This window comes from Podarcis vaucheri (assembly GCF_965113315.1).
Source record: "Podarcis vaucheri genome assembly, chromosome: 14".
In the NCBI taxonomy this organism is placed as follows: Eukaryota; Metazoa; Chordata; class Lepidosauria; order Squamata; family Lacertidae; genus Podarcis; species Podarcis vaucheri.
Genome location: NC_138752.1, coordinates 17940569 through 17964853, shown reverse-complemented (window position 1 = coordinate 17964853; position 24285 = coordinate 17940569). Strand labels below are relative to the sequence as shown.

Below are 24285 nucleotides of genomic sequence, written 5' to 3'. Positions count from 1 at the left end.
GATCTAGCTGTGGTTGCAGTTCACACCGTGCAAAACCCTGTAACAGTCATGGGTTCGCCGCCCCCAAAGAATCCTGGGAACTGTAGTTAAGGGCACTTCCACACACTGAGCTGCAGTTCCCAGTACCCGTAATAAACCACAGTTCCCAGGATTCTGTGGTATAAAAAGGTAAAGGGACCCTTGACCATTAGGTCCAGTCGTGACCGACTCTGAGGGTTATGGCGCTCATCTCACTTTATTGGCTGAGGGAGCCGGGGTACAGCTTCCGGGTCATGTGGCCAGCATGACTAAGCCGCTTCTGGCGAACCAGAGCAGCGCACGGAAACACAGTTTACATTCCCGCCGGAGCGGTACCTATTTATCTACTTGCACTTTGAGGTGCTTTTGAACTGCTAGGTGGGCAGGAGCTGGGACTGAGCAACGGGAGCTCACCCCGTCACGGGGATTCGAACCGCTGACCTTCTGATCGGCAAGTCCTGGGCTCTGTGGTTTAACCCACAGCACCACCCGTGTCCCTTATTCTGTGGTATAGGAGTGTTTTAAATGTATGGTGCAGATGTGACATAAGTTATAGTAGTACAGGGGTAGCCATCAGGTTACTTTCTTGGAACAGGCCTAAATGAACAGGCCTAAATGAACTGGGTGACTTCTGTGTATCCTTGTAGACAGCTCGAAAGCAGCCAGTTCGAAGTCAGTGAGAGTTTTGCCTTGCAATTTGCTTCAGAACTGATGCTTTTGAGCATCAAACCCCCCCTAGGACGTCCTGTTCCCTCTCAGTACAAGACAGTGCCCAGTGTTCTGGCCGAAACACACTGGGGAAGGTGATGTAGCTCAGTGGTTAGAGCATCAGGCTTGCGTGCAGAAGGTCCCAGGTTCAATCCCTGGCATTTCCAGGTAGGGCTAGGAGTCTTCTCTCTCTGAAACGTTGGAGAGCCCCTGCCAATCAGGGTAGACACCACTGAGCTAGATGGGCCAATGGCATGACTTGGTATAAGGCAGTTTCCGATGTTCTGGCTGAACCACATTGGGTATCAATAGAAATGCAGTACAGTGGTACCTCGGGTTACACACGCTTCAGGTTACATACGCTTCAGGTTACAGACTCCACTAACCTAGAAATATTACCTCAGGTTAAGAACTTTGCTTCAGGATGAGAACAGAAATCGTGCTTCGGTGGCGCAGCAGCAGCAGGAGGCCCCATTAGCTAAAGTGGTGCTTCAGGTTAAGAACAGTTTCAGGTTAAGAACAGACCTCCGGAATGAATTAAGTACTTAACCAGAGATACCACTGTACGCTTCAGCATCTTGAAATGAGTTATGCTTTTTTCTATTTCCCATCAGATGCTTCACTTTTGTGTGTCTGTGTATGGACATTTTAGAATAATAGAATAATATAATTTGTAGAGTTGGAAAGGGACCGTGAGGGTCATCCAACCGCTTGCAATTCAGAAATATTTTGCCTAACGTGGGAGCTCAAACCCATGACTCGGAGATTAAGAGTCTCATAACCTGTTGTTGTTGTTAAAAATTATATACCTTCCTTCAAACAAGGGTCACAAGGCGGTTTACAATATAAAAACACAAAAATACATAACACAGTAACAAACAAACAACAGTAAGGAGACGCAGACGGAGATAGTTTAAAAGGTCATGGATTGTTCAGTTGGCCAAAGGCCTGTAGCTTTTTGGAGCCTAGGCATTATAACCTCTGCAGTAAGTCAATCCTGTTTTGAATGAGGGCTTCTGGGAATGACATTTCTTTCCCCCTTTCTTGGTCCATTGCACCGTTCAAAACACACACACCAGTAACTCAATCGCTCGCAGGGGAATATTTCCATATGGGAAAATGTGAAAAACAACAGGAGACCAAAAGTAGAATCCAGCATCGTTAAGGGGTGGTTTGGCTGACCTTACCACTTGGATGAGCTGAAGAACTCCTCTTCCCTCTGACAGCTCCTGCTGATATGAATCAGAACTGGAGTTATCTTGCCCTTTCGTTGCCTGAGTTGGAACATGCCACAAACACAAACTGGTGGCGGCTTTCTTTTCTCTGCCCCCCTCCTCCCCGAAGAATGCAAATGCCCTCATCCCAATCACACCACAGCCATAGGCTCTCTTAGCCAGTTTTAACTTATGGCTGTACATATTTCTGGTGGGTAGTTCTGTATTCTCTTTTGCATCTTCTTGACAGTTTTAAAGATAGCTTGGTTATTTTGTTTGTGTGTTTTTGCATGCATGCACGTAGATGGTGCACAGTACGTTCTTCTGGCATTTCAGAAGCCACTTAAACCAAACGAACCTAATTCACATCACATGGCTGCAGCTATGGAAAGTGCGGTGGGGCAGGGGGAGGTCAGAATCCTTCCTTTGTGTTTCCAGCTGGCACTTAAGAAGATGGTTGGGTTATTGTAAATCACAAAACCATTTCAATTTCGCTTTTGGATTACTGTAAATAACAAAACAACAACAACAACACACCATTTAAACTGTGATTTTAAAAGAAACAGTAGAAACACAGGAAGCAGCCTTCGTACCAAGTAAGCCTTTTTGTCTATCCAGCTAGTATTCTTTACTCTGGCTGGCAGCAGCCGTCCAGGATCATAGGCCAGGAGTCCTTCCCATGGCCTACTACCTGATCATTTTAACTGAGGTGCCGGGGATTGATCCCAGGTCCTTCTGTATTCAAAGCAGGTGTTCTGTCGCCCAGGTAACTCAGTGTTACATACTGCAGCTGGCAGCAGATCTTCTGTATTTCAAGACCGGGGTCTCTCCCAGCCCTTCCTGGAGATGTCGGGAGTTGAACCTGTAGCCCTGTGCATGTCAAGCAGGTGTTCTAACCACTGAGCTATGGCCTTCCCCAGAAGCTGCTTTAGAAGTCAGACCAGTGATCCACCTAGTTCAGTATTTCATGCACTGACTGGCAGCAGCTTCATGGGGTTTCAGACACAGCCTTTCCCATATTTTCTTCCCTGGTCCTTTTAGCAAGGTGGAATATGGGATATTCTGCGTGCTGTGGTCTTTCACCAGTATTTAGCCAATAATCATAAACCACACCTGAAACTTTATATTGATCCCATTTACTAATCATCTGCTGGTTGCCATTGGCAAGACAGTTTGCTTATAACTTTAGATACTATGTTCAGTCTCAGTGGAGTCAAGCAACGCTGGAGGGCTTTGAGTGACCGCTGTGGGTAGACGTTTGTGCATCAGGGGTTGCCAGTGTGGCACCCATGGATGCATATGTGCCTTCTCTGGCACCCAGGGAGTCCCCTCTACCTCTGAAATTAGACTTGAAATAACCATTCGGTTGTACCGTCTCCCATCTTCAACCACAAATCCTCAGACCCTCCAGGGTCCACCTAGATCAGGGTTTCCTGAACTTGGGTTTGCTGCTGTTTTTGGACTACACTTCCCATCATCCCTGACCACTGGCTCTGCTAGCTAGAGATGATGGGAGTTGTAGTTCAAAAACAGCTGGAGAGCCAGGCTTGAGAAACCCTGACCTAAACGAAGCTTGCAGACCACTGGTGTTGTGTGGACTATAGTTTGGGAACCCTTGGTTCTCGTCAAAAGGGACAAGCAGAAATTGGAATATAAGCCCATTGGTTGCTAAATCCACAGAAGCAGTCTAGAACAGGGGTCAGCAACCTTTTTCAGCCGTGGGCCGGTCCACCGTCCCTCAGCCCAACTATATATTTTTTTGGGGGGGATGAACGAATTCCTATTCCCCCACAAATAACCCAGAGATGCAATTTAAATAAAAGCACACATTCTACTCATGTAAAAACACCAGGCAGATCCCACAAATAACTCAGAGATGCATTTTAAATAAAACGACACATTCTACTCATGTAAAAACATGCTGATTCCCAGACCGTCCGCAGGCCGGATTTAGAAGGCGATTGGGCCTCATCCGGTCCATAGTTGTCAACTTTTCCCTTTTTTAAAGGGAAATTCCCTTATTCTGAATAGGATTCCTCACAAGAAAAGGGAAAAGTTGACAGCTGAGCCTTAGGTTACCTACCCCTGTCTAGAAGCTTAGCTAGCAATCAATCAATCAATCGCAAGTGCTGACCGTCTTGTTAACGGCCTCATCCCACTTCCTTCATTCCGGCTACTGGTGATTTGAAGTTGGGCCAGATTAAGGGTGTCGCTCTGCCTGCTTATCATAAGGATACTCCCACCCCTGATTGCAGGAGGGTAGATTTGGAAGCAAGTGCTGACATTTACTTAAAAAGTTATTGGGCAACTATGCCACTCCTTTAGCAGCCAAGAAAAATATTGACTTCTGATGTTCCATGCCAATGTGAGTCTTCTCTGTCCACCTTCTGCCTCTGAACCATTTCGCTACTGGCATGGGCCGGAAATGTACGGCTGGAAAGGTAAAATGAAGGCATGGCTAATAAAAGCTGCCATTCAGGGAGCATACAGCCTTTTGGGTGGGAGAGAACTTCCAAAGCCCCCTTCTCTCTAAGAACTTCACTGGGAAATATTTTTTGCACTTTCCATCTTTAGGGGAAGCCATTGGGGCCTTTTTGAAACCAGTTGCTGATTACACTGTGCATATGCTCCTCTCAGACCTATTTGCATGCCTAGCAACCGGGCAGGTTTCAAGCTAAGGCAAGGACAAAGGCTTTCCATGCCTAACAGGCCTGGAAAAAATGGTTTCTATTCCTGCGCTTTGATGAATCTCGGCCATTTCGCCCTGGTGAGTGGAGAATCTTGGCTAGGTCCAAAAGGTCCAAAAATAATCAAGACTTTGAATGCCTCCTTGGACTGGGTGTTACTTAAAACAAGGCTGAACTTTGCATCTTTACAACCATGCTTTGCCTTGTTTATGTCTGTGGCTCCTTACTTTAATGTAGATCAGAGGAGGGGAGCCTTTTTCAACCAAGGGCCACATTCACTTCTGGGCAACATTCTGGGGGCCGCATGCCAGTAGTGGGCAGGGCCAGAGGCAAAGCGGGTGGAGCGAAGATTGCAAATTTTACCTTTGCAGATCCTCCATACAGGCAGTGGGTGGCACTGTGGGCTAAACCACTCAGTCTTTTGGGCTTGCTGAGCGGAAGAATCCCCGCAACGGGGTGAGCTCCTGTTGTTCTGTCCCAGCTCCTGCCAACCTAGCAGTTCAAAACCACACCAGTGCGAGTAGATAAATAGTTACCGCTGTGGCGGGAAGGTAAACGGCGTTTCCGTGCACTCTGGTTTCCACCACAGTGTTCCAATGCGCCAGAATCGGTTTAGTCATGCTAGCCATGTGACCCAGAAAGCTGTCTGTGGACAAATGCCAACTTCCTCGACCTAAAAAGTGAGACGAGTGCCGCAACAACATAGTCACCTTTGACTGGACTTAACCGTCCAGGGGTCCTTTACCTTTTTGCCTTACAGGCGGCAAAAGGCATTATCAGAATTCAGTGACACATTCCTGCCAGACAAAAATACTTGAGGACGTGAAGCTTGGCTACTGAGGTGTGTGGCTTGGGGAGAGGTGGTGTAGCTGTAATAAGGAGGTCTGCCCTGGGAGTTTTCCAAGGGCCTGATGGAGTGCGTTGCAGGGCTCCATTTGGCACTTGGGCTCAAGGTTCCCCACCCCTGCCGTAAATTGCCCAGAAGAAGCTGGCTTTTTTGATGGTGTAGCTTTTAGCAATGTTGCCTGCACACCATACATTTAAGGCACGTGAGTCCCCCCCAAAGAACCCTGGGAGCCGTAGTTTACCACCACAGTGGTGACGTGTTAATTCCCTAGCCTGCCCGCCCCCCAGCACACAAAATAAAATTAAGCGCAGAGGAAATTGAATTTGTTCACATTCTTCTGCCTTGTATAAAATTACAGCTGTTAAGATCAGGTATGGAGAGCAGCAAACAGCTGGCTTTGACTTGCTTCGCGGGAAACTTTAGAACAACCTGTTCTGAACGCTGAAGCCAGTAACCTTGAAAGCAGGCCCCATCATGGCCCCCACCTCGCTGCTTCTCCTTGGATTCACACCAGAAAACCAAGGAATTCACAGCAAGCTCCTCATATCTGAATAGCTGTTGCTACTGTTCTTTGGAAGCTAAATATGCACAGCGTTTATCTGTGAGGTGTTTAGCGCAAGTAATTAATTTGAAACCTCCTCCTTTTTGCATACCTTGCAAACTGGCCTGCAGTTTTCCAAAGCCTATCTCGGGCTTTTGAGAGCTTTATCAGAGGCTCAGCTGGCTGCAAGGGGGGAACTGCCAATGGCTACTTGCCATGGTGGCTCTGTTCCACCTCCACTGTTGGAGGCATTATGCCTCTGAATCCCAGCTACTAGGAACCACAAGCAAGGAGAGCAATTGCCCTCAGGTCCTGCTTGTGGGTTTCCCATTGGGGCATCTGGTTGGCCACTGTAAGAACAGGATGGCAGACTAGATAGGCCTTTGGGCTGATCCGTAGTAGTAGTAATAGTAATATCCAAGACAACACGATGACCAAGTACAGTGGTACCTCAGGTTACATACGCTTCAGGTTACATACGCTTCAGGTTACAGACTCTGCTAACCCAGAAATAGTACCTCAGGTTAAGAACTTTGCTTCAGGATAAGAACAGAAATTGTGCGGCGGCAGCAGGAGGCCCCATTAGCTAAAGTGGTGCTTCAGGTTAAGAACAGTTTCAAGTTAAGAACAGACCTCCGGAACGAATAAAGTACTTAACCCGAGGTACCACTGTACAACAATGTGATGTCAATATAAACTCTTTGTGTAATCTATACAGAATATTGAACAGTATGAAATATATGAAATATGCAGTCTCTGCAAAACCAAATAAACAGAAATCTTATAAATCTCAGAGCTCTTTTTGTGTTCTTAAGAAGGAAGCAGCAGACTTCCCTTCCATTTAACTTCCTTATCTTCGCATCAGAGCCAGAGAACTTTTTAAGATATGTGGTCCTCCCCACCTGCAGTCCAAAACTATACTGTTAATTCTGCATCAGGATCTCAGCTCTGTACCCTGCATGGTGCTCCAATGGGCACTGAGCAGCCATTTTAATTTCCCAGAATGCCGAGAAGCACCCCAATGTACCATTGTGGGACATTAAAATAGATGCCATTTATGTTTCCCACAATGCCCCAGAACAACAAACCCGCCAAGTGTCCCTATTTTCCAGGGACAGTCCCGGATTTTCAGTAGCCGTCTCGGTTTCTGATTTGATCCCAGAATGTCCCGCTTTTCCTTAGGACGTCCCTGTTTTCTTTGGTGAAACGTTCGAGCGTCTGGAATAGGACACCCCTGTTTTCACCGGAGAAATGTTGGAGGGGGTGTCTCTATTTTCATCAAAGAAATGTTGGAGGGGAACATCTCTATTTTCATTGGAGAATTGTTGGAGGATATGGAATAGGATGTCCTTGTTTTTCTCAGAGAAATGTTGGAGGGTATGGAACAATGCTACATCAGTGTGAGGCACTGTAAAAAGCTGAAATGGTAACTCCAAGACACCTGGGACTCATCAGCTGGCTGCTGTCTTCTTCCAGGACTTCTAGTAAGGGGGATGCTGTGCTAAGGACCCCCACAAACCTAGAGTTTGCCCTGTAGAACAAATCCTGGCCTTTCATGACCGAAGTACTCGCATGTGCCCAGATCTGGCATTGACCTCTCAGAGACCAACCTTTCCTCTACCCTCCTCTCTCTATCTATTTTTTATGTGTTTTGCCTGCCAAACATTCCTCATGGTCCTATGCTATTTATTTATATAGTACCAAACAGATGTCTCCAAGCTAAATGAAACCAGACTTCTTTGTCTCAGAATCATCTAGATACACACTCAGCTTTCCAGCAGTATGGGAGGCAGCTAATAAGAGTTTCAGGGAAAGAAGAAGAAAACATTCCCCAACTCACCCCCAGCTAAATACACTTAGCAGCAGGTTTGGGGGGAGTAGGTAGAGGGCTGGTTTATCTCTCCCCCTACCTCTTCCCAAAGCTGAATGCGCCTGAGATCAGAGTCACAAGGACGCTTGTTCTAGTGAGCAAACAGATGACCTAATTTCACAGTCTTTTCACCTCCTTTTGTCTGGAGGTCATTACGCTAGGGAGCGGCTCTTTGATTCCCTCCATCCATTTTGAGAAAAAGGCTGGCACGCTCCTTGAAGTCTTCCTCGTGGGTGGAAGGGGTTGCAGAGCGTCGGCTCTTTTCCAGAACTACCTCATGATAATTACTTCAAGTCTCCGTGGCCACCTCTCTGGAGAAAAGCCCTCAAACCCTTCAAAGTTCATATAAGGAATTTGGGGGTCATGTTTGGAACAGGCGTGGCCTAGTCAGTCAGTCATTACACCTTGGCACAGGGGCGCAGGTGGGGGACTGGCTGAGGACAGACGGAGGGTGGTGGGACAGTGCCCCTTTCACCCCAATGGACCAGCCTCCAGTGGGGAGAGCTGGGTTCAAATCCTCACTTACCTATTATTTTTTTGTAACGCTTATTTTTACCAGTTTTCAAATTATTATTAGAGACAAGTCAACCTTAACAAAAATTTAATAATGCATGCAGCTAAAGGCAAGGCATACAAAACCTAAACATATTAAATGATAATACCCAGTCTAAAATCATCACAGCCATATTTCTCTAGATGGCAGCGCGGGGAGAGATACAGTATCTGTAAATCTGAAACTAAACTATATGAAATATAATCCCACCATATTGAATAGAAATGATCAGGATTTTCCTGTCCCTTAGAGACCCATAACTCATTTTTTTCTGCAATAACTGAATTCCAGAGATTTTTATACCATAAGGATATAGTCAGATTTTATAACTATTTCCACTGTTATGCTATAGAGATCTTGGCAGCTGCTAGCATCCAGTTCCTTATGGCAAAATGTCTTCATAGTATCCCCACTTACATTTAAAGCCCAGTAAGTAACCTTGACCCTCTCCCTACTCCCCTCCAAATATCTTAACCTCCCTCACAGGGTTGTTGTGAGGGTAAAATGGAAAGATAACCTATGCTTCCTTCGAAACTCCTCTAGGATAAAAATGTAATAAGTAGCAGGCCCGAAAACCTTTCAAAGTATACCGAGTTTCCCTTATTGAGTCGGGCCACCTAACATTGAAAGCAGCAGGATACTATTTTAAATAGTCATGACTCTCCCCCCTGAGCGTTGTTAGGAGACCCCCATATTCACTTCACAGAACTACAATTCCCAGAGTTCCCTGGGAAAAGGGATTGATTGCAGAACCAATTTGGTAATTATAGCTCTGTGAGGGGAAAAGTAGGGCTGCTATATTTTGAAGAGCAAAAAAGAGAGCACATTTCCTGACTTTTAACTATGGATCGCTGTGACGACTCTCATTTTAAAAACCCCTACTATATGTAGGCTATAGAATCTGTGATATATCACTAGTAGCAATGTTCTTGACTTTCAGCAACAGCAAAATAGTAATAATAATACATGTTGCTCCCTCACTTGCCACATGAAAGTACCATATTTTCGCTCTATAAGTCGCACCAGACCACAAGACGCACCTAGTTTTTGGAGGAGGAAAACAAGAAAAAAAATATTCTGAATCTCAGAAGCCAGAACAGCAAGAGGGATCGCTACGCAGTGAAAGCAGCAATCCCTCTTGCTGTTCTGGCTTCTGGGATAGCTGCGCAGCCTGCATTCGCTCCATAACACGCACACACATTTCCCCTTACTTTTTAGGAGGGAAAAAGTGAGTCTTATAGAGCAAAAAGTACGGTATTTGGGCTCACGTTCACATCTTTGTGAACATAAGGGTGCACAGAACAATTTATTAAACTGCTTAACATGTACATATGGGTTCTCCTTAAGGGCAGGGGGGGTGTTAACTCTTGCCCTCCCAGGCTCCTCTTGTAGCTGAGCCAGCATCCTTTTATTTCAGCCACAAGAGAAGAGATTTACACAGTATGTGGCCTGTTTAAGATGCTGCTCTGTTGTGATTCTCTGCTGCAGACTAGCTTAGCCAGGTGCCTTAGATCTGAGTCTAATGCACTAGAAAAAAATTCTTGGGTTACCGTAAACAAAACAAAACAAAACAAAAAACCTGGACATTTTGCCAATTTTTTAAAATCTGCCCAGACAGAAATGTTTATCCTGAAAAAGTGGACGAATCCAGGAAAAAGAGGACCATGTGGCAACCAGACCTGAAAAAGAGGTCGTGTCCTGGGAAAAGAGGACACATGGCAAGCCTACGAAGGCGTCTCCTAACAATTCTCGGCACCTTTAACAAGCTGCAGTTCCCAGGATTCATTGCAAGAAGTCACGACTGTTTATCGTGCTTTAAATGTATGGTGTGAATGTGGCCTTGGCTGCCAAGGAGCCCTAGCATGTTTATGTGGAAAGGTTTTTCTCTAGCTGAATGTAGAGTTTTGTTTTGTTTTTAACCCCATTGCCCTACAAAATAAACTAAGTGAGTGTTAATTCTGCACCCCAGGAGGGAAATGTTTAAAATTGCCTCATGAAAACCCATACTCTTGTTATCCAGCTATTTCGGTAGGTTATTATGACATGCGTAATGCATGTTTTGGTAGATTGTGAAACTGAGCACTGGGACATTAGTAGGAAGAGACGCCTTCGATGAAATGAGCCCTTTGCCCAGACCTTTGATCATCCATTTGCTTTGTCTTCTTGGCTAGCTGGCTGGACATATTAACTTTGTATAAATTGTTGCATTAACCCTGCCCACGAAGTGCAGAAATGAAATGCCCCCATCCCTCAGTATTTGTCGTTCTAAATTTAATTTTGAAAACTTTTTGTCTCCCCTTCATCCCGCTCAATTAAGGGATCTCATATTTCTGAGAAGGAAATGAATTTTTATGCAGTCCATATGATGTTTTTCCTAATCGTTTTGTTCATCGCATAACAATTGATGGAAAATATTTGGTTGAGAGAAACTGTAAAGTGTGTGTGTAGGAAGTTTTATAAGTGTTAAAGCAAAGCCAAGACTAGTGTTCCCATCCGGAGAGTTCCCAAGTGCACGTCGCACACAGAAAGACCCTCAACCCACCCAAGTGTCAATAAAATAAAAGCACATATTTCTTTTTCAGTTAATTCTCTCCAAATTGTCACTTTTTGTTTTTGTTTTTCTAGCTATCCAGGTTCTGTTTACCATCGGGGCCGGCTCTACAATTAGAGTGAGGCAGTTGCTTCAGGCAGCAGATACTGGGAAGTAGCAGTAGCAGCCTCCTTTCCTCCTATGCCCCCTGGCTACTCCCCTCTGTTGGAGATTTGAGTTGATTGTGCCACAGAACTATCACCCCCCCCTTCCCCATACAGTGGTACCTCGGGTTAAGTACTTAATTCGTTCTGGAGGTCCGTACTTAACCTGAAACTGTTCTTAACCTGAAGCACCACTTTAGCTGATGGGGTTTCCTGCTGCTGCTGCGCCGCCAGAATCCGATTTCTGTTCTTATCCTGAAGCAAATTTCTTAACCTGAAGCACAATTTCTGGCTTAGTGAAGTGTGTAACCTGAAGTGTATGTAACCCGAGGTACCACTGTACTAGGAGAACATTATTATGATGTTTCTTGTTTTGAAGTAAGATTCAACTGAGGGGTGCCATCTTGTCCCATTACGTACAGTGGTACCTCAGGTTACATACGCTTCAGGTTACAGACTCCACTAACCCAGAAATAGTACCTCGGGTTAAGAACTTTGCTTCAGGATGAGAACAGAAATTACGCGGCAGTGGCATGGCAGCAGCAGGAGGCCCCATTAGCTAAAGTGGTGCTTCAGGTTAAAAACAGTTTCAGGTTAAGAATGGACCTCCGGAACGAATTAAGTACTTAACCCGAGGTACCACTGTACCGATGTTCTGTGAAATGATAAGGATTAGCAGCTTTCCCCCACTAAAAGCCAGGCTATTTAGGATTTTGTGGGATCTATTGAATTTAGAAATGGACACCTTGCTCCAGAACTTGTGGCATATCTGTGTCATAGACAGAGCGCCCCCTGCCCTGTTTTGCCTCAAGCAGCAAGATGTCTTGAGCTAGCCCTGTTTACCATTACTGCTTAACCAGTGTTTCTTTTGAGAGCCTTATAGTCCAGCAACCTGCATCTCCATTTTTGTTTCAGTGACTTTTCCCCCCCTCACAGAGCTACAGTTCCCTACGCCCTTAACAAATTAACAGTTCCCATGGTTCTTTTTGGGTGGTTGGGTGGGTATTGTGCTTTAAATGTATGGTGTGCAAACAGCCTAAGTAGCTGGAGACATAGCTGTCAACTTACAGATTTGAAAATAAGGGACCAGCAGCCTCGAAAATAAGGGATCAGCAGCCAAAATAAGGGATCAACAATTACTTTGATAAAATACATATTTTGTTGCATGCAAATGGCTTTACATACCTATTAGATCCATAAATTACCATATAGCATATATTCAACACAAAAAACAACAACAATTTGTTGTTGACAAAGCACAGCTGGACATAGAAAGGGCCCCATTACCTTCAGTAGCTTATTTAAGGGACATCATCAATAAGGGACAGCAGCGGGACATGGCACTGGGATAAGGGACTGTCCCGCCAAATAAGGGATGCTTGACAGCTATGGCTGGAGATGGAGGAAATAATTGAACCAATTTGGGTAGGAAATTTAATGTTCACACACACACACACACACACACCTCCATGTAAGCAGAAAACTAGCACAGGGTGGAACAGATTGTGCTACGCAGTCACAAGACTCTTCAAAAGCAAGCACTCATTGTCTCTATCCTTTGACTATTCAAAGTATATTATCTACATTAGCCCAGCCATCTTTACAACAGCCCTGAAAAGGAGCTCAATGATATTATCTCAATATTTGCAAATGGGAGGGGACACTGCGGTTAGGAGATTGTTCCTTGCCTTTAGCCACCTTCGCGGAAGAGCAAAGGACAAAAGAAGACAGGTCTGCCACAAAAGAAATTGCATGGACTAATCCGTATTTAGAAATATCTACTGTCATTTAAATAGAAGCACTACATACATACCCCAAATGGTAAGCCCACTTCCACAATGATAACAAATTCTGCCCATTGCACGATATGCAAAATACCACACCCATATGGTGCTGTGAAATGGGGTGTATGGGGCTGGCATTTGGGTTCAACCTTGTTCCCAATATGAAATAATGGGCAGGCATCAGTCTTCCTGGTGTAGCCATATATGTATGCAAAATTATACGTAACATTACAAAAGTGGTAATCCACCTTAAATCCTTGTTAATGTTCAAAAGTTACTTATTTGCAACTATCAGCCAGGAGAAGAAAGACTTTTTTTCCAAGCCAGAAATGTAAACGGTGGACTTTTACCAATAGTAACACCTGAGTTGTGACTGGATTAATTTTTTGGCATATTTGCTCTGAAAGGTCTATTGAGTCATGAATTGATTAATACCAGACCAATTACTTGATTTCTTATGAGTTGTGCATATGATGGGATAGCACAGCTAATAAATTTTCCAACATGGTGTTGCTTTAATAGTATCTGCTACTTAGATTTAATCTACTTTTTTCCCCCTTGCCAGTACTCCATCTATCAAAAACCTCATTTCTCAACAAGGTTTCAATTTTGGACATTTATTTATGTTTCTTTGCATTTATAGTAGGCAAACTGTTTTTGAAAATGTCTGCCTGGTCATTTGCACTGCACACTCTCTGTTCAACGGACTTCATTTGCCTTTAGTGAGCTCATCTCCTAGTCTAATCTGATTGGCTTTGTGGTGTAGTGATGCCATCATGTTCACTATATGATTCCCTCACTGGCTGGGAGCATACATGTGACTATATCAGGAATATGACAGTTCGCTAAGGCCATGGTGATGTGAATAGTGCATCAGCAACAGCAGCAGAAAAATCTCTGACGTCAAACACTACTACAGTGGTACCTGGGTTCTCAAACTTAATCTGTTAAGCTGCGGAAGCCGCATTGGACATTCAGCTTCTGAAAAACATTTGCAAACCGGAACACTCACTTCCGGGTTTGCAGCGTTCGGGAGCCGATTTGTTCAGGAGCCAAGCCGTTTGAGTACCAAGGTACCACTGTGAATTTTTATTATTTCGGTCACAGGCCAGTTTCAGCCCACATACAATATCAAGGAAGTCACGATAGGGATACATTTGAATTTGCAATTACAGAGGCACCTCAGGTTACATACGCTTCAGGTTACATATGCTTCAGGTTGCAGACTCCGCTAACCCAGAAATGGTGCTTCAGGTTAAGAACTTTGCTTCAGGATGAGAACAGAAATTGTGCTCTGGCGGCGCGGCGGCAGCAGGAGGCCCCATTAGCTAAAGTGGTGCTTCAGGTTAAAAACAGACCCCTGGAACGAATTAAGTACTTAACCTGAGGTACCACTGTAGGTGGGGACGCGGGTGGCGCTGTGGGCTAAAGCCTCAGCGCCTAGGGCTTGCCGATCGAAAGGTCGGCAGTTCGAATCCCCGAGGCGGGGTGCGCTCCCGCTGCTCGGTCCCAGCGCCTGCCCACCTAGCAGTTCGAAAGCACCCCCGGGGGCAAGTAGATAAATAGGTACCGCTTACCAGCGGGAAGGTAAACGGCGTTCCGTGTGCGGCTCTGGCTCGCCAGAGCAGCGTTGTCACGCTGGCCACGTGACCCGGAAGTGTCTCCGGACAGCGCTGGCCCCCGGCCAATAGATGTGAGATGGGCGCACAAACCCCAGAGTCTGTCAAGACTGGCCCGTTCGGGCAGGGGTACCTTTACCTTTACCTTTACCACTGTAGGTATAACAGGGACAATAGGTATAGCAAGAGTTAAAAAATATATAAATTAAAACTTAGAAGGTACCACTGTATATCACACCGGCTCACTAAGCTTACCATTATGCCAAATGACTGGTGCACACTTGGCTCCTCCTCTTCCAGAAGTGCTACCCTCAGCGACCATTCCACCCGGTCACGAAAGATTCATGTAACTTTGAAGAATAACTGTCCTTTAGTTCTTGCTCTTCGACTCATGCCAAAGGCTCACACGTTTGCCAAGGCTCTAGCTGTATAAGAGCACCGCTGGATCAGATCAACGACCCAAGTACTCCAGCACCCTGTTCTCATAAGAGCCAACCAGATGCCTGTCGGAAACCCACAAGTAGAAGCTGCTGTTGTTACCTTTACGTAACCTTTACCATGCCCAATCTGCCAAGGTGTATGTTGTTGCCTGGTATTTAAGGGAGAGCAGTGGGCAGTGGCAGGGCCCTACGACCAGCAAGACGGGCCACCAGCCTGATAGTGCTACCATTTCCACTTTGCACAGAATACAGTGGTACCTCAGGTTAAGTACTTAATTCATTCCGGAGGTCTGTTCTTAACCTGAAACTGTTCTTAACCTGAAGCACCACTTTAGCTAATGGGGCCTCCCACTGCCGCCGCGCCGCCAGAGCACGGTTTCTGTTCTCATCCTGAAGCAAAGTTCTTAAGCCAAGGTAATATTTCTGGGTTAGCGGAGTCTGTAACCTGAAGTGTATGTAACCCGAGGTACCGCTGTATTCAAAATTCAGATGCAACAGAATTCTGTTTGCATGGCCTGATTCTTCCTCCCTCTCTCTCTTACACACACACTACTGCCCATATAGAAGAGATTAAAATACTTTGAATTGAATTTCTTTTCAAAATACTGGCTTGCTTTCTAATCCACTTGACTAATATGCCAAAATATGTTTCTGAGCAATTCATAACTCTTGTGCGACGTGAATCTAAGAAACTCTGGGGAATGGGGCTTTAAATAGCTTAGAATCAATCAAGCATTTGTAGGAAGTTTATGGCCCCAAAACACATTTTGGGTAATCTGATTAGTTAAAGATTTAGAAAACTAGTGGGCAGCTAATGTACCCAACATCGCTATTTGTGCAACCCCGAGGCACCAAAAATAGTATTCTGGAATGCCTTTCTATTCTTTTCATGTTTAGAACATAAAATCCTATTTAAAAGGTTGGAAACACACAAAGCGTAATGAAACACCCACATATTTTTTCAGTTTGCTGGTTCCTTTTCAGTATGACAGAATATGTTGGTGATCCGTTTTTGTTTTTTTAAGAAAATGCAGAGTTCTTGTTCTACAGTAAAAGCAAAAAAACAAAACTGCCCTAATGAACCAAGTATGGTACATGAACGCACCCTGGGAGCAATCTTCATTGATCACAGTGATGCTGTTTGACTTGTAAACTTCGGACATCAACAAAATACATTAAACCAGCTGAAATGCAACAACTAGCACTTAATTAAAATGCAAATAATTTTTGCAAAAATGTGTTGCTATATAAACTGCTAGCGTGAAGTAGGAACCCCATAAAAGAAAAAGTACTCAGCTTCCTCTGGACTATTTCCTTCATTCCCTGACTTCCTCTGTACTTATCTTAAACCAAAATAAACCCTGAAAGCCTCTATCACCTTATTCACTTGCTAGAGCAAGGAGGGTCTGTCAGTTCCCCTGATGTTCTAGTAAATGACATCATTACTCTGCAACTAACTATATCTATTATCTATCTATCTATCTATCTATCTATCTATCTATCAGGGTTGGGCTCCCTTTCACTACTGCACTGCTTTTAGGTTGGTGTGAAGGAAAATGAGGGGCTCAGAGCTGCTGTCTGCTCCTTGGAAGAAAGACAGCGTACAAATGTAAAAAACAACAACCTGTATAACAACATTGTTGTTGTTCTTAGGAATGACTATACCAGAAGAAGATGCCGAGGTGGGACAAGGCAGCAAATATTGCCTGGTGGCAATTGGGAGGCTTCAGGTAAATACTTTAAAATGTTTTCAAAGGTGTTTGTATGTTTTATGCCATGGACCACTGGAACTCCACATCAAATCTCTCCTATGATGTGATCAACAGGCCTTAACAAGAGGTTGTCGAAATCCAACAATGCCCTTTCAAATACCCTGATTCTAAATCCTGTCTGTTTGAAAGTAAAGGTTTTCACACTCATTGTGTTGCAGCAGTCCCAAACTTCTCCCTGATTATACAAAACAGGTGGCTTCATCCTTGGAGGGCAGTTCCTTAGCTTACGTGTGTGGAAATGTTATACGGGTGCTTCCACATAAGATGCAGCTAATTGTAAGATGAAGCTACCTTTTTACATCAGGGGTCGACAAGGCTTACCGGGCATGGGCCGGATCACTCCCGCGGAGATCCTTCGTGGGCCAGGCTGGCACAGCGCAACACCAGAAATTGTGTCTGTGCATGTCTGCGGTGCTGGAAATCACTTCTGCGCATGCCCAGACGCTGGAAATTGTGCCTGCGCAAAAGCGATTTTTGGCGTCTAGGCATGTGCAGAAGTGATTTCTGGTGCTGCGGACATGCACAGAAACAATTTCTGGCATCTGGGCATGTGCAGAAGCAGTTTCCGGAGCCACGGAAGAGAGTCCCCACGCTGCCCTGTGCCTTTTTAGCGCAGTGCGCGGGAACTCGCCAAGTGGGCAGCTCGGTTCGGGGCAACTCGTGGGCCGCTTCCGGCCCATGGGCCGCAGGTTGGGGCCCCCTGTTTTACACGGATTCTTCAGAAGCAGTTTTATGCTGGCTGTCTTACTTGTGTTGTCGTTGTACTTCCACGCGAACCAACCACACAGTCCTGTCCAACCAATTTGCCGAGGACAGGGAACTGCCATCGGTTCAGGAGGGGGAGAGGAAAAGCCGAATGGATTATAGAGAGCCGCCAAGGATTGTGGGAAGCAGCTCCTCCTCAATGGAGGAGAGTAACCATGCCTCCAGTGAAGAGGAGTTGGAGGAGGCGAGGCAGTGCCAGGACACCTTGCCTGGGCAAAGCAGGGAGAAGAGGGGTCCTCCATTACCCACGCCCTCCTTGCACAGTAAGCTTCCGCGCAGAGAGGGGAGGCGCAGACTGGGCATCAAGAAATTACTTTGCTGGGGAAAGTTTAAGGACCGCCCACTCATGGATTCTGCCAGTGAATGAGCCAGCCATGGGAGAGTGGCGCTCTGGACAGATAAAGTTTATTTTTGCAACTAAAGCAAGGCTTTACAACCGAGTAGGGCAGGTAATTGCCTCCTTGCTCTCGAGCAACCACTTGGAACCCTTACAGCCATCATTCCCACCCCTTTCCTCTCTGCTCCCATCTTTTAAACTTTAAGCTCAGGCGGCTGAGAGTGAATCTATGGGATGGATGTTTTATCATCTCTCTTTATCTTAACAACTTGAAGGTGGCCGTATTTTTTTATTGAATTTTTTGGGGGGATGCTGCTTCTCGTATGGACCTCTGCAGCTGTGCTTAATTTAAAGCCCATTTCCCTAAACCTTCACTGTTCGCTGGGGAGAGGAAGGGGGATGTTTGTGATTGTATTCCAAGTTCCTCCTCCTTTTGGCAGTCAGGGGGTCTTTTTTCAACACACTCTGTATTGCACAGTTCTCTGCGGTCAGAAACCACAAATGGAAAATGTTGCCGGTGCTACAGATTATGTTTGTGGTGAGTGTTCATTAGTGCATTGTACCATGCATTACGTACCCAATTTTTCGATTGTCCATACTGACGGATTGATAATAGCTATGTGCAGGTCCTTCTCCCAGCAGCAAAAATGAAGGAACACAAAAGTACACCATGGTCTTCCTATACACCCCTGCAACCTGACCCAAATCGCATCCTCCTTATAAAGTACAAGGATGGGGTTCAACTTGAGAATCACCTCAATATTCGTTTAATATTAAATAGTTATGTTGAGGTGGACATGCATTAAGCGGGGAAAGCGGGAAAAGGCTAGCACGTTCTACACACAAATGACCGTGAAAAATACCTTTCAAACACCACCCACTGCCCGCACAGTTATAAGCGTCAGCGATGTGTGTCACACAGTTGCGTGATGAAGAAATGCACAATTACCCCTGAGCGACAGTTGCATTTGTGAAAAATACAAATACAGCAATCCCTCACAAAGTGAAAAACATCAGTATGGGTGGCACCTTAGATGTGCAGCTGAAAGGGACTTGGTTAGGTTATTTCACCCACTGGTTTTGGAAGAGCTTACTTCTAAGTAGGATTGGACAAACGTCGATTTTACTTCTCCCAGCTTTCCCAATCTTAAATTCAGTATTCCACATTTCCTCATCAAACCGCGCTTTTAAAAACATCATTAAAATCTTGAGATTTTAGTGCACTTTTTTCTTATCGCACATATTTTTCTATGCAATTTTGACTGGCATACGTATTTTTCAAGCAATTAACCCAAATATAATGTGCCCCCCCACTAATACATGTGTTTTTGTACACACCGTTTAGCTGAAGAGCTGCATTGCAAAACTTGGAGAAGTTCCTACTTTCCTTGGAGGTTTTTAAGCAGAGATTAGATGGTCATCTGTTATGGATGCTTTAGCTGAGATTCCTTCATTGTGGGGGGGGCGTGGACTAGAAAACCCTTGGGATCCCTTCCAATTCTATGATTCTAAGTGCAAATTTTTAAGGGTAGCTGTGTTTCAGTTCACATGTAGGTTTGAGAAGTGCAAAACAGATGATTTCTCACTGAAATGCAAACAATTGAATTCCTCTCCCATCCGCACTTCCAAGGAAGTGCATCTTTGCCCTGCGGTCTTAATCACACTTGAAGATCCCAAAGTGATGGAGATGAAGGGAGCCAGTGTGGGTGTTTTGCAGATGATACAGCTGCCAAAACAAACTGTTGTCCATATGGAGCAACCAAACATCTCTTATGTAAGGCTCACTGTGAGCAGCCGAGGAGATCATGGCATGCGATGGGATAAGGGCAGGTTTAATCGCAGAGAAGTTGGAGGGGGCAGAAATTATGAACTCCTTTTCCCCAGGAAGCAAATCATTCAGCTGGAAGTCTTGTTTTTCCTTAGACTGACATCCTGACACTTGCTGTTTAGGGGACAGTTTTAAGGAAAGGAAAGGAACATTGTACGTGCTGTCCGTACCTGAGAAACCGATCTGGCACTGTGGGGTATGGAGAAGAGGTCGTAGGAAAGAGATATTGCTTGCAGCCTGAAAAACATATTGCTGATTTCCTCATAAAGTCCTTTGCATTCCCAGAACTCTTGAGTGGCCATGTTGCTGCCACAAGAAAGGCTTAGATTGGACTGCTCTTTAAATATGCTATCAGCCAGGGTTGTCTATACTCTGTCATTAATTTTTTTAATTAAGTATGAAATACACACAGGCCATGGTGAGCTTCCTTCTCCTCTTTCACATGCCCGAGGAAGAGATCAGAAGCACCCACATTCAGTTTTAAACTGTCCGTGGTTCTGCACGATGCCCAAATTCTGGGGACTGCAGTTTATTTAAACCATGATGTCAGAACAAGCAAGGATCTGTAACCACAGTTCAGGCGTGGCTAATGAATACTAACCATAGTTTAAACAACTCACAATTCCCTGAGTTTGGACGTGACGTGGAACTGTAGATTGTTTAAAAACAGAAGTGGGACCCTCTAAACTCATTGCATGCATAAGGCAGGATGGGGGGAGCATATGAGTTCAAGTCTCACCTTGGCTCATTTTTTGTATTGTTTGAATGTGGCTATACCCTCAGTTGCAGCCATTAGTTGCAATGTGATCCTTGCATTCCTTAGAGCAAGGCATGGATGAAGGAACTCACGCTTCTATCCCATGAGCTGCTTTGGGGCAGAGGAGAAGTTGTGTTCAGCCTGGGAAATTCTATTCAAAGTGCTTCCGTTAATATGAAGTACATTTGCAGAGCGCGGAGGGTTAGGTCCTCACCAGCAATGGCCCAGTCCTCTAGAGCAGGGGTCACCAAGCTTTTGGGGCCTGTGGGCACATTTGAAAACTGGAGACTGCTGTAGATGCCACACCTTTCCCCTCCCACAACCAAATACCACAACACCACCCATTATGTTGGCTACATAAGAAGGATTCTTTCAAGCCTAATTTCAGTGAGGGGAAGGGACCCTGTGGGAACCAGAGAAGGCTTCTGCAGATGAATTTGCTGCTGTGGGTGCCATTTTCGCAACCCCTTCTCTAGAGTAGCTGAGTGAGAGAGTTCCACTTTTGCCTGCAGGTTTTAAAACAGGCCCCTAGCTGGCTCAGTAAGAAATATTGTGTGTAAATGTGAGGCAATGTGAGCATGAAAACACTGCATGCTTTTTTTTAAAAAACACACCACTTTGACTTTTATTTTATGTGGTTGATTACAGTTTGCATAGCTCAAAATGTAATAAAACTATTTTAAAATTTGACTCCAGGGTTTATTTAGACCGCTTTCAAAGATCTTTGATTATTTTAAACAAAACCATTTTACTTTGATGAAGCAGTAGCTTTCAGATAAACACTTGACGTCCTGAGAGTCTTAATCATCTTATAATAAGTGTGTTGACTTAAGATTTATTTCTGTATGGTATTTGTTTACTGTGTGAGACACTTGGAACAGCGCAACTTGAAAATGGCCTGTGAATTATTCTTCCTTAATTCTGCTGGACACTAGATATCCCTTGTGCTTTTGGCTTGTGTGTTTGAATGACGTTACCTGCTCTAGGAGGGAAGTCACATGACTGGGGTGAAAGTTTAAAATGTGGGCAATACCTCAACAGATTTTATTGCAGGCAGAAATCAGACTCTACATGGAGATCTTCTTCCCTTTCCTTGGAATTGAGCATCTCATATTGTTTCTCCTAGGTTACCAGTTCTCCAATGTGCATGGACATGAATGGAATGTCTGTCCCCACAGAATTCTTGTCCAGACACAACTCAGACGGAATCATCACCTTTGTGGATCCAAGATGCATCAGTGTCATTGGCTATCAACCCCAGGTCTGTTTGTTACCTTTGTTGGAATTGTAGCTCTGTGAGAGAAATGTAGGTCTCCTAACGTAGGGCTGCTATATGTCCAGGAATCGGGCAGGAAAACGGCGTCCTGGCGGATTTTCGGCAAGTCAGCAAAGTGTCCGAGGAAACCCTGATGTATGGCAAGCGGGGTTAATAATTCAAAAAAAGGCCATAGACATAGATTTGGGAGGGGGGGAGATGTTCCCAAAACAAGCTCAAAAGCTTCAAGAAAAGGTGGAAAAAATAAAGGGAAGAAAGGGGGGGGGAAGAAAAAGCTCAACACTTTGGATTTGCACTTTGGGGAATATGGCAACTCTACCTAACAGCTCTTAGAATCCTTAGCAGCCCCCATGAAGGGCAGATGGTGTCATGAAATTCTACTCAATATTGATCCAGAGTAGATTCCAATGTATAGTTAGCAGAGTAAGAACTTAAAACACGCTGCAGGATCCCCCCAAAACAGACCAGAGGCCATTGTATTTCATCCATCAGAACTTTACTGCTACTGAAGGCAAATGAGCATAATGGTTACAAATCCAATACATTCAGGATTGGCACTGTCCATAAGAAATCCAGTTGCAGCAGACCTAACTTAAACTTACAATTACTTATAATAAGTCTAAACCTTAGCACTATAAACAGAACACCACACCAGACGGAAGAGAGATAGTAAGAGAAAATGAAACCCAAGCTCCTTCTGGCCTTACTTTTATAGTCAGCATGACCTTGATAGAAGAGATAACAAAACCAGTTTAAACCAGCTGTACTCTGCTTCTCTGAAGAAATAACCCAAACATCATGAACCTTCTGCTTCTTTCACACAGAGAAACTTCCAGAACCCTCTTGAATTTATTAGAATAGGAAAGATCTCTACACATCAAATCAATGCTTTCTGCACCAAGAAATGAAAAACTGACAGATGGGACCTTAACTGACTGCAAGCCTTTGAGCCTAATGCAGTTCAGGTGTTAAGGAGTGGCCTGGGAGTCCAAACCCTGGGTCTTTTACAGGGGCCCCCAACATTCCCACTCCTTCCCCACTTTTTAAAAACTGCTTTTGGGTGCTCCATGAAGCACAGTGCTGATGAGACCTCAGCCACCCACCATCTTGATTTCCCAGAGGCATCTATACATATAAATTAGCGCATTGGTGCAGCTTACTGCAGAATACAGTCAGCGTGAAGTATTCGTTAGAGTGTCAGACTAGGACTTGGGAGACCAGAGTTGAAATCCCGACTCAAGTCACGAAGCTCACTGAGTGACTTTGAGCCAGTTACTTTCCCTCAGCCTAACTTACACCAGAGGGTTGTTTTGAAGATGAAATGGGTAGAAGGAAGAACTATGTATGCCATCTTAAACTACTTGGAAGAAAAGGAGCTGTAAAGTAAAAATAATAATACAGTGGTACCTCGGGTTACAGACTCTTCAGGTTACAGACTCCGCTAACCCAGAAATAGTACCTCGGGTTAAGAACTTTGCTTCAAGATGAGAACAGAAATCGTGCTCCGGTGGCACGGCAGCAGGAGGAGGCCCCATTAGCTAAAGTGGTGCTTCAGGTTAAGAACAGTTTCAGGTTAAGAACGGACCTCCGGAATGAATTAAGTACTTATCCCGAGGTACCACTGTAGTACTTTCACTGCATAGGTCTTAAGGTTGGAGCAGCTGAAAGAATACAAATCCTGCTTAGAGCGACGGTTGCATTTTGTCTCTGAATCTATCTATAATAGCTATACTGATACTGAAACTTATCCGATGGCTTATGGAGTTTGGAAACTTGTTTGTAACTTTTACATTTCTGTTTTTCTCCTTTTGTGGATGCTTTACTAGGACCTTTTGGGGAAAGACATTATAGAATTCTGCCATCCAGAAGATCAAAGCCATTTAAGAGAGAGCTTCCAGCAGGTAACATCTTACCTAGAAACTGTGACTCATTCCCCGTCCTGCTTTATACTACTTTTAACACCAGTACTGTTGGGTGTTGTGTTATCCAAGTGTATAGATACATTATACATATATAACTATAAAAGACAGACAAATATATAACCCTTGGTTATAATACAAAGAAAAATGGGTAAATTAGGTAGCCTGGGTCTCTCTCTCTGTGTTAATGCTAAAATCCTAAAACAGACTCACTCATGAATCACTGTAGCTTTTATAAACACGCAGATGGTTGCTGGACCTTAAACAGTCATTGTACAATCACATTATACATTACACTGGTGTCTACACCAGTGGTGGCACTAAGGGGTTGGTATCACATTGAACCAACAACACTGGCTTATAGTTTGAATGTTAAGTACCGGTGTGGTACAGCAACTGCAGTGTTGGGTTTCCATGGGGGAAAATCAAGTTGGAATCCATGTTCATTTGTAAAATAATAATTGTCCAGTGGCCTGTAACAAGTCAATAGGCTAGGTCACATCATGCCAAGCCACAGTGTAGGTCTACCAAATACCATCTGGTGGAATTCAACATGTGATGCAATGTCATTGTGCTCTGAATTATCCCCTGCCCACCCATGGAGACAAGGAAACTCACAATATGATGGCGTTGTGTCACACATTGTGTTTCCTTAG

The 24285-nt window shown here is 44.6% G+C and overlaps 1 protein-coding gene across 4 annotated transcripts in view; it reads left to right on the top strand.

Moving 5' to 3' along the window:
• The window catches only part of ARNT2 (aryl hydrocarbon receptor nuclear translocator 2), a 145801-nt gene that overhangs the window by 83522 nt on the left and 37994 nt on the right, over positions 1-24285 (top strand). For all 4 annotated transcript variants that reach the window (XM_082198476.1, XM_082198475.1, XM_082198477.1 and 1 more), the window contains exons 9-11: positions 16629-16705; positions 21561-21695; positions 23537-23611. In XM_082198476.1, coding sequence (XP_082054602.1) covers positions 16629-16705; positions 21561-21695; positions 23537-23611 — 287 coding nt within the window. The remainder of the gene's footprint in view (positions 1-16628; positions 16706-21560; positions 21696-23536; positions 23612-24285) is intronic.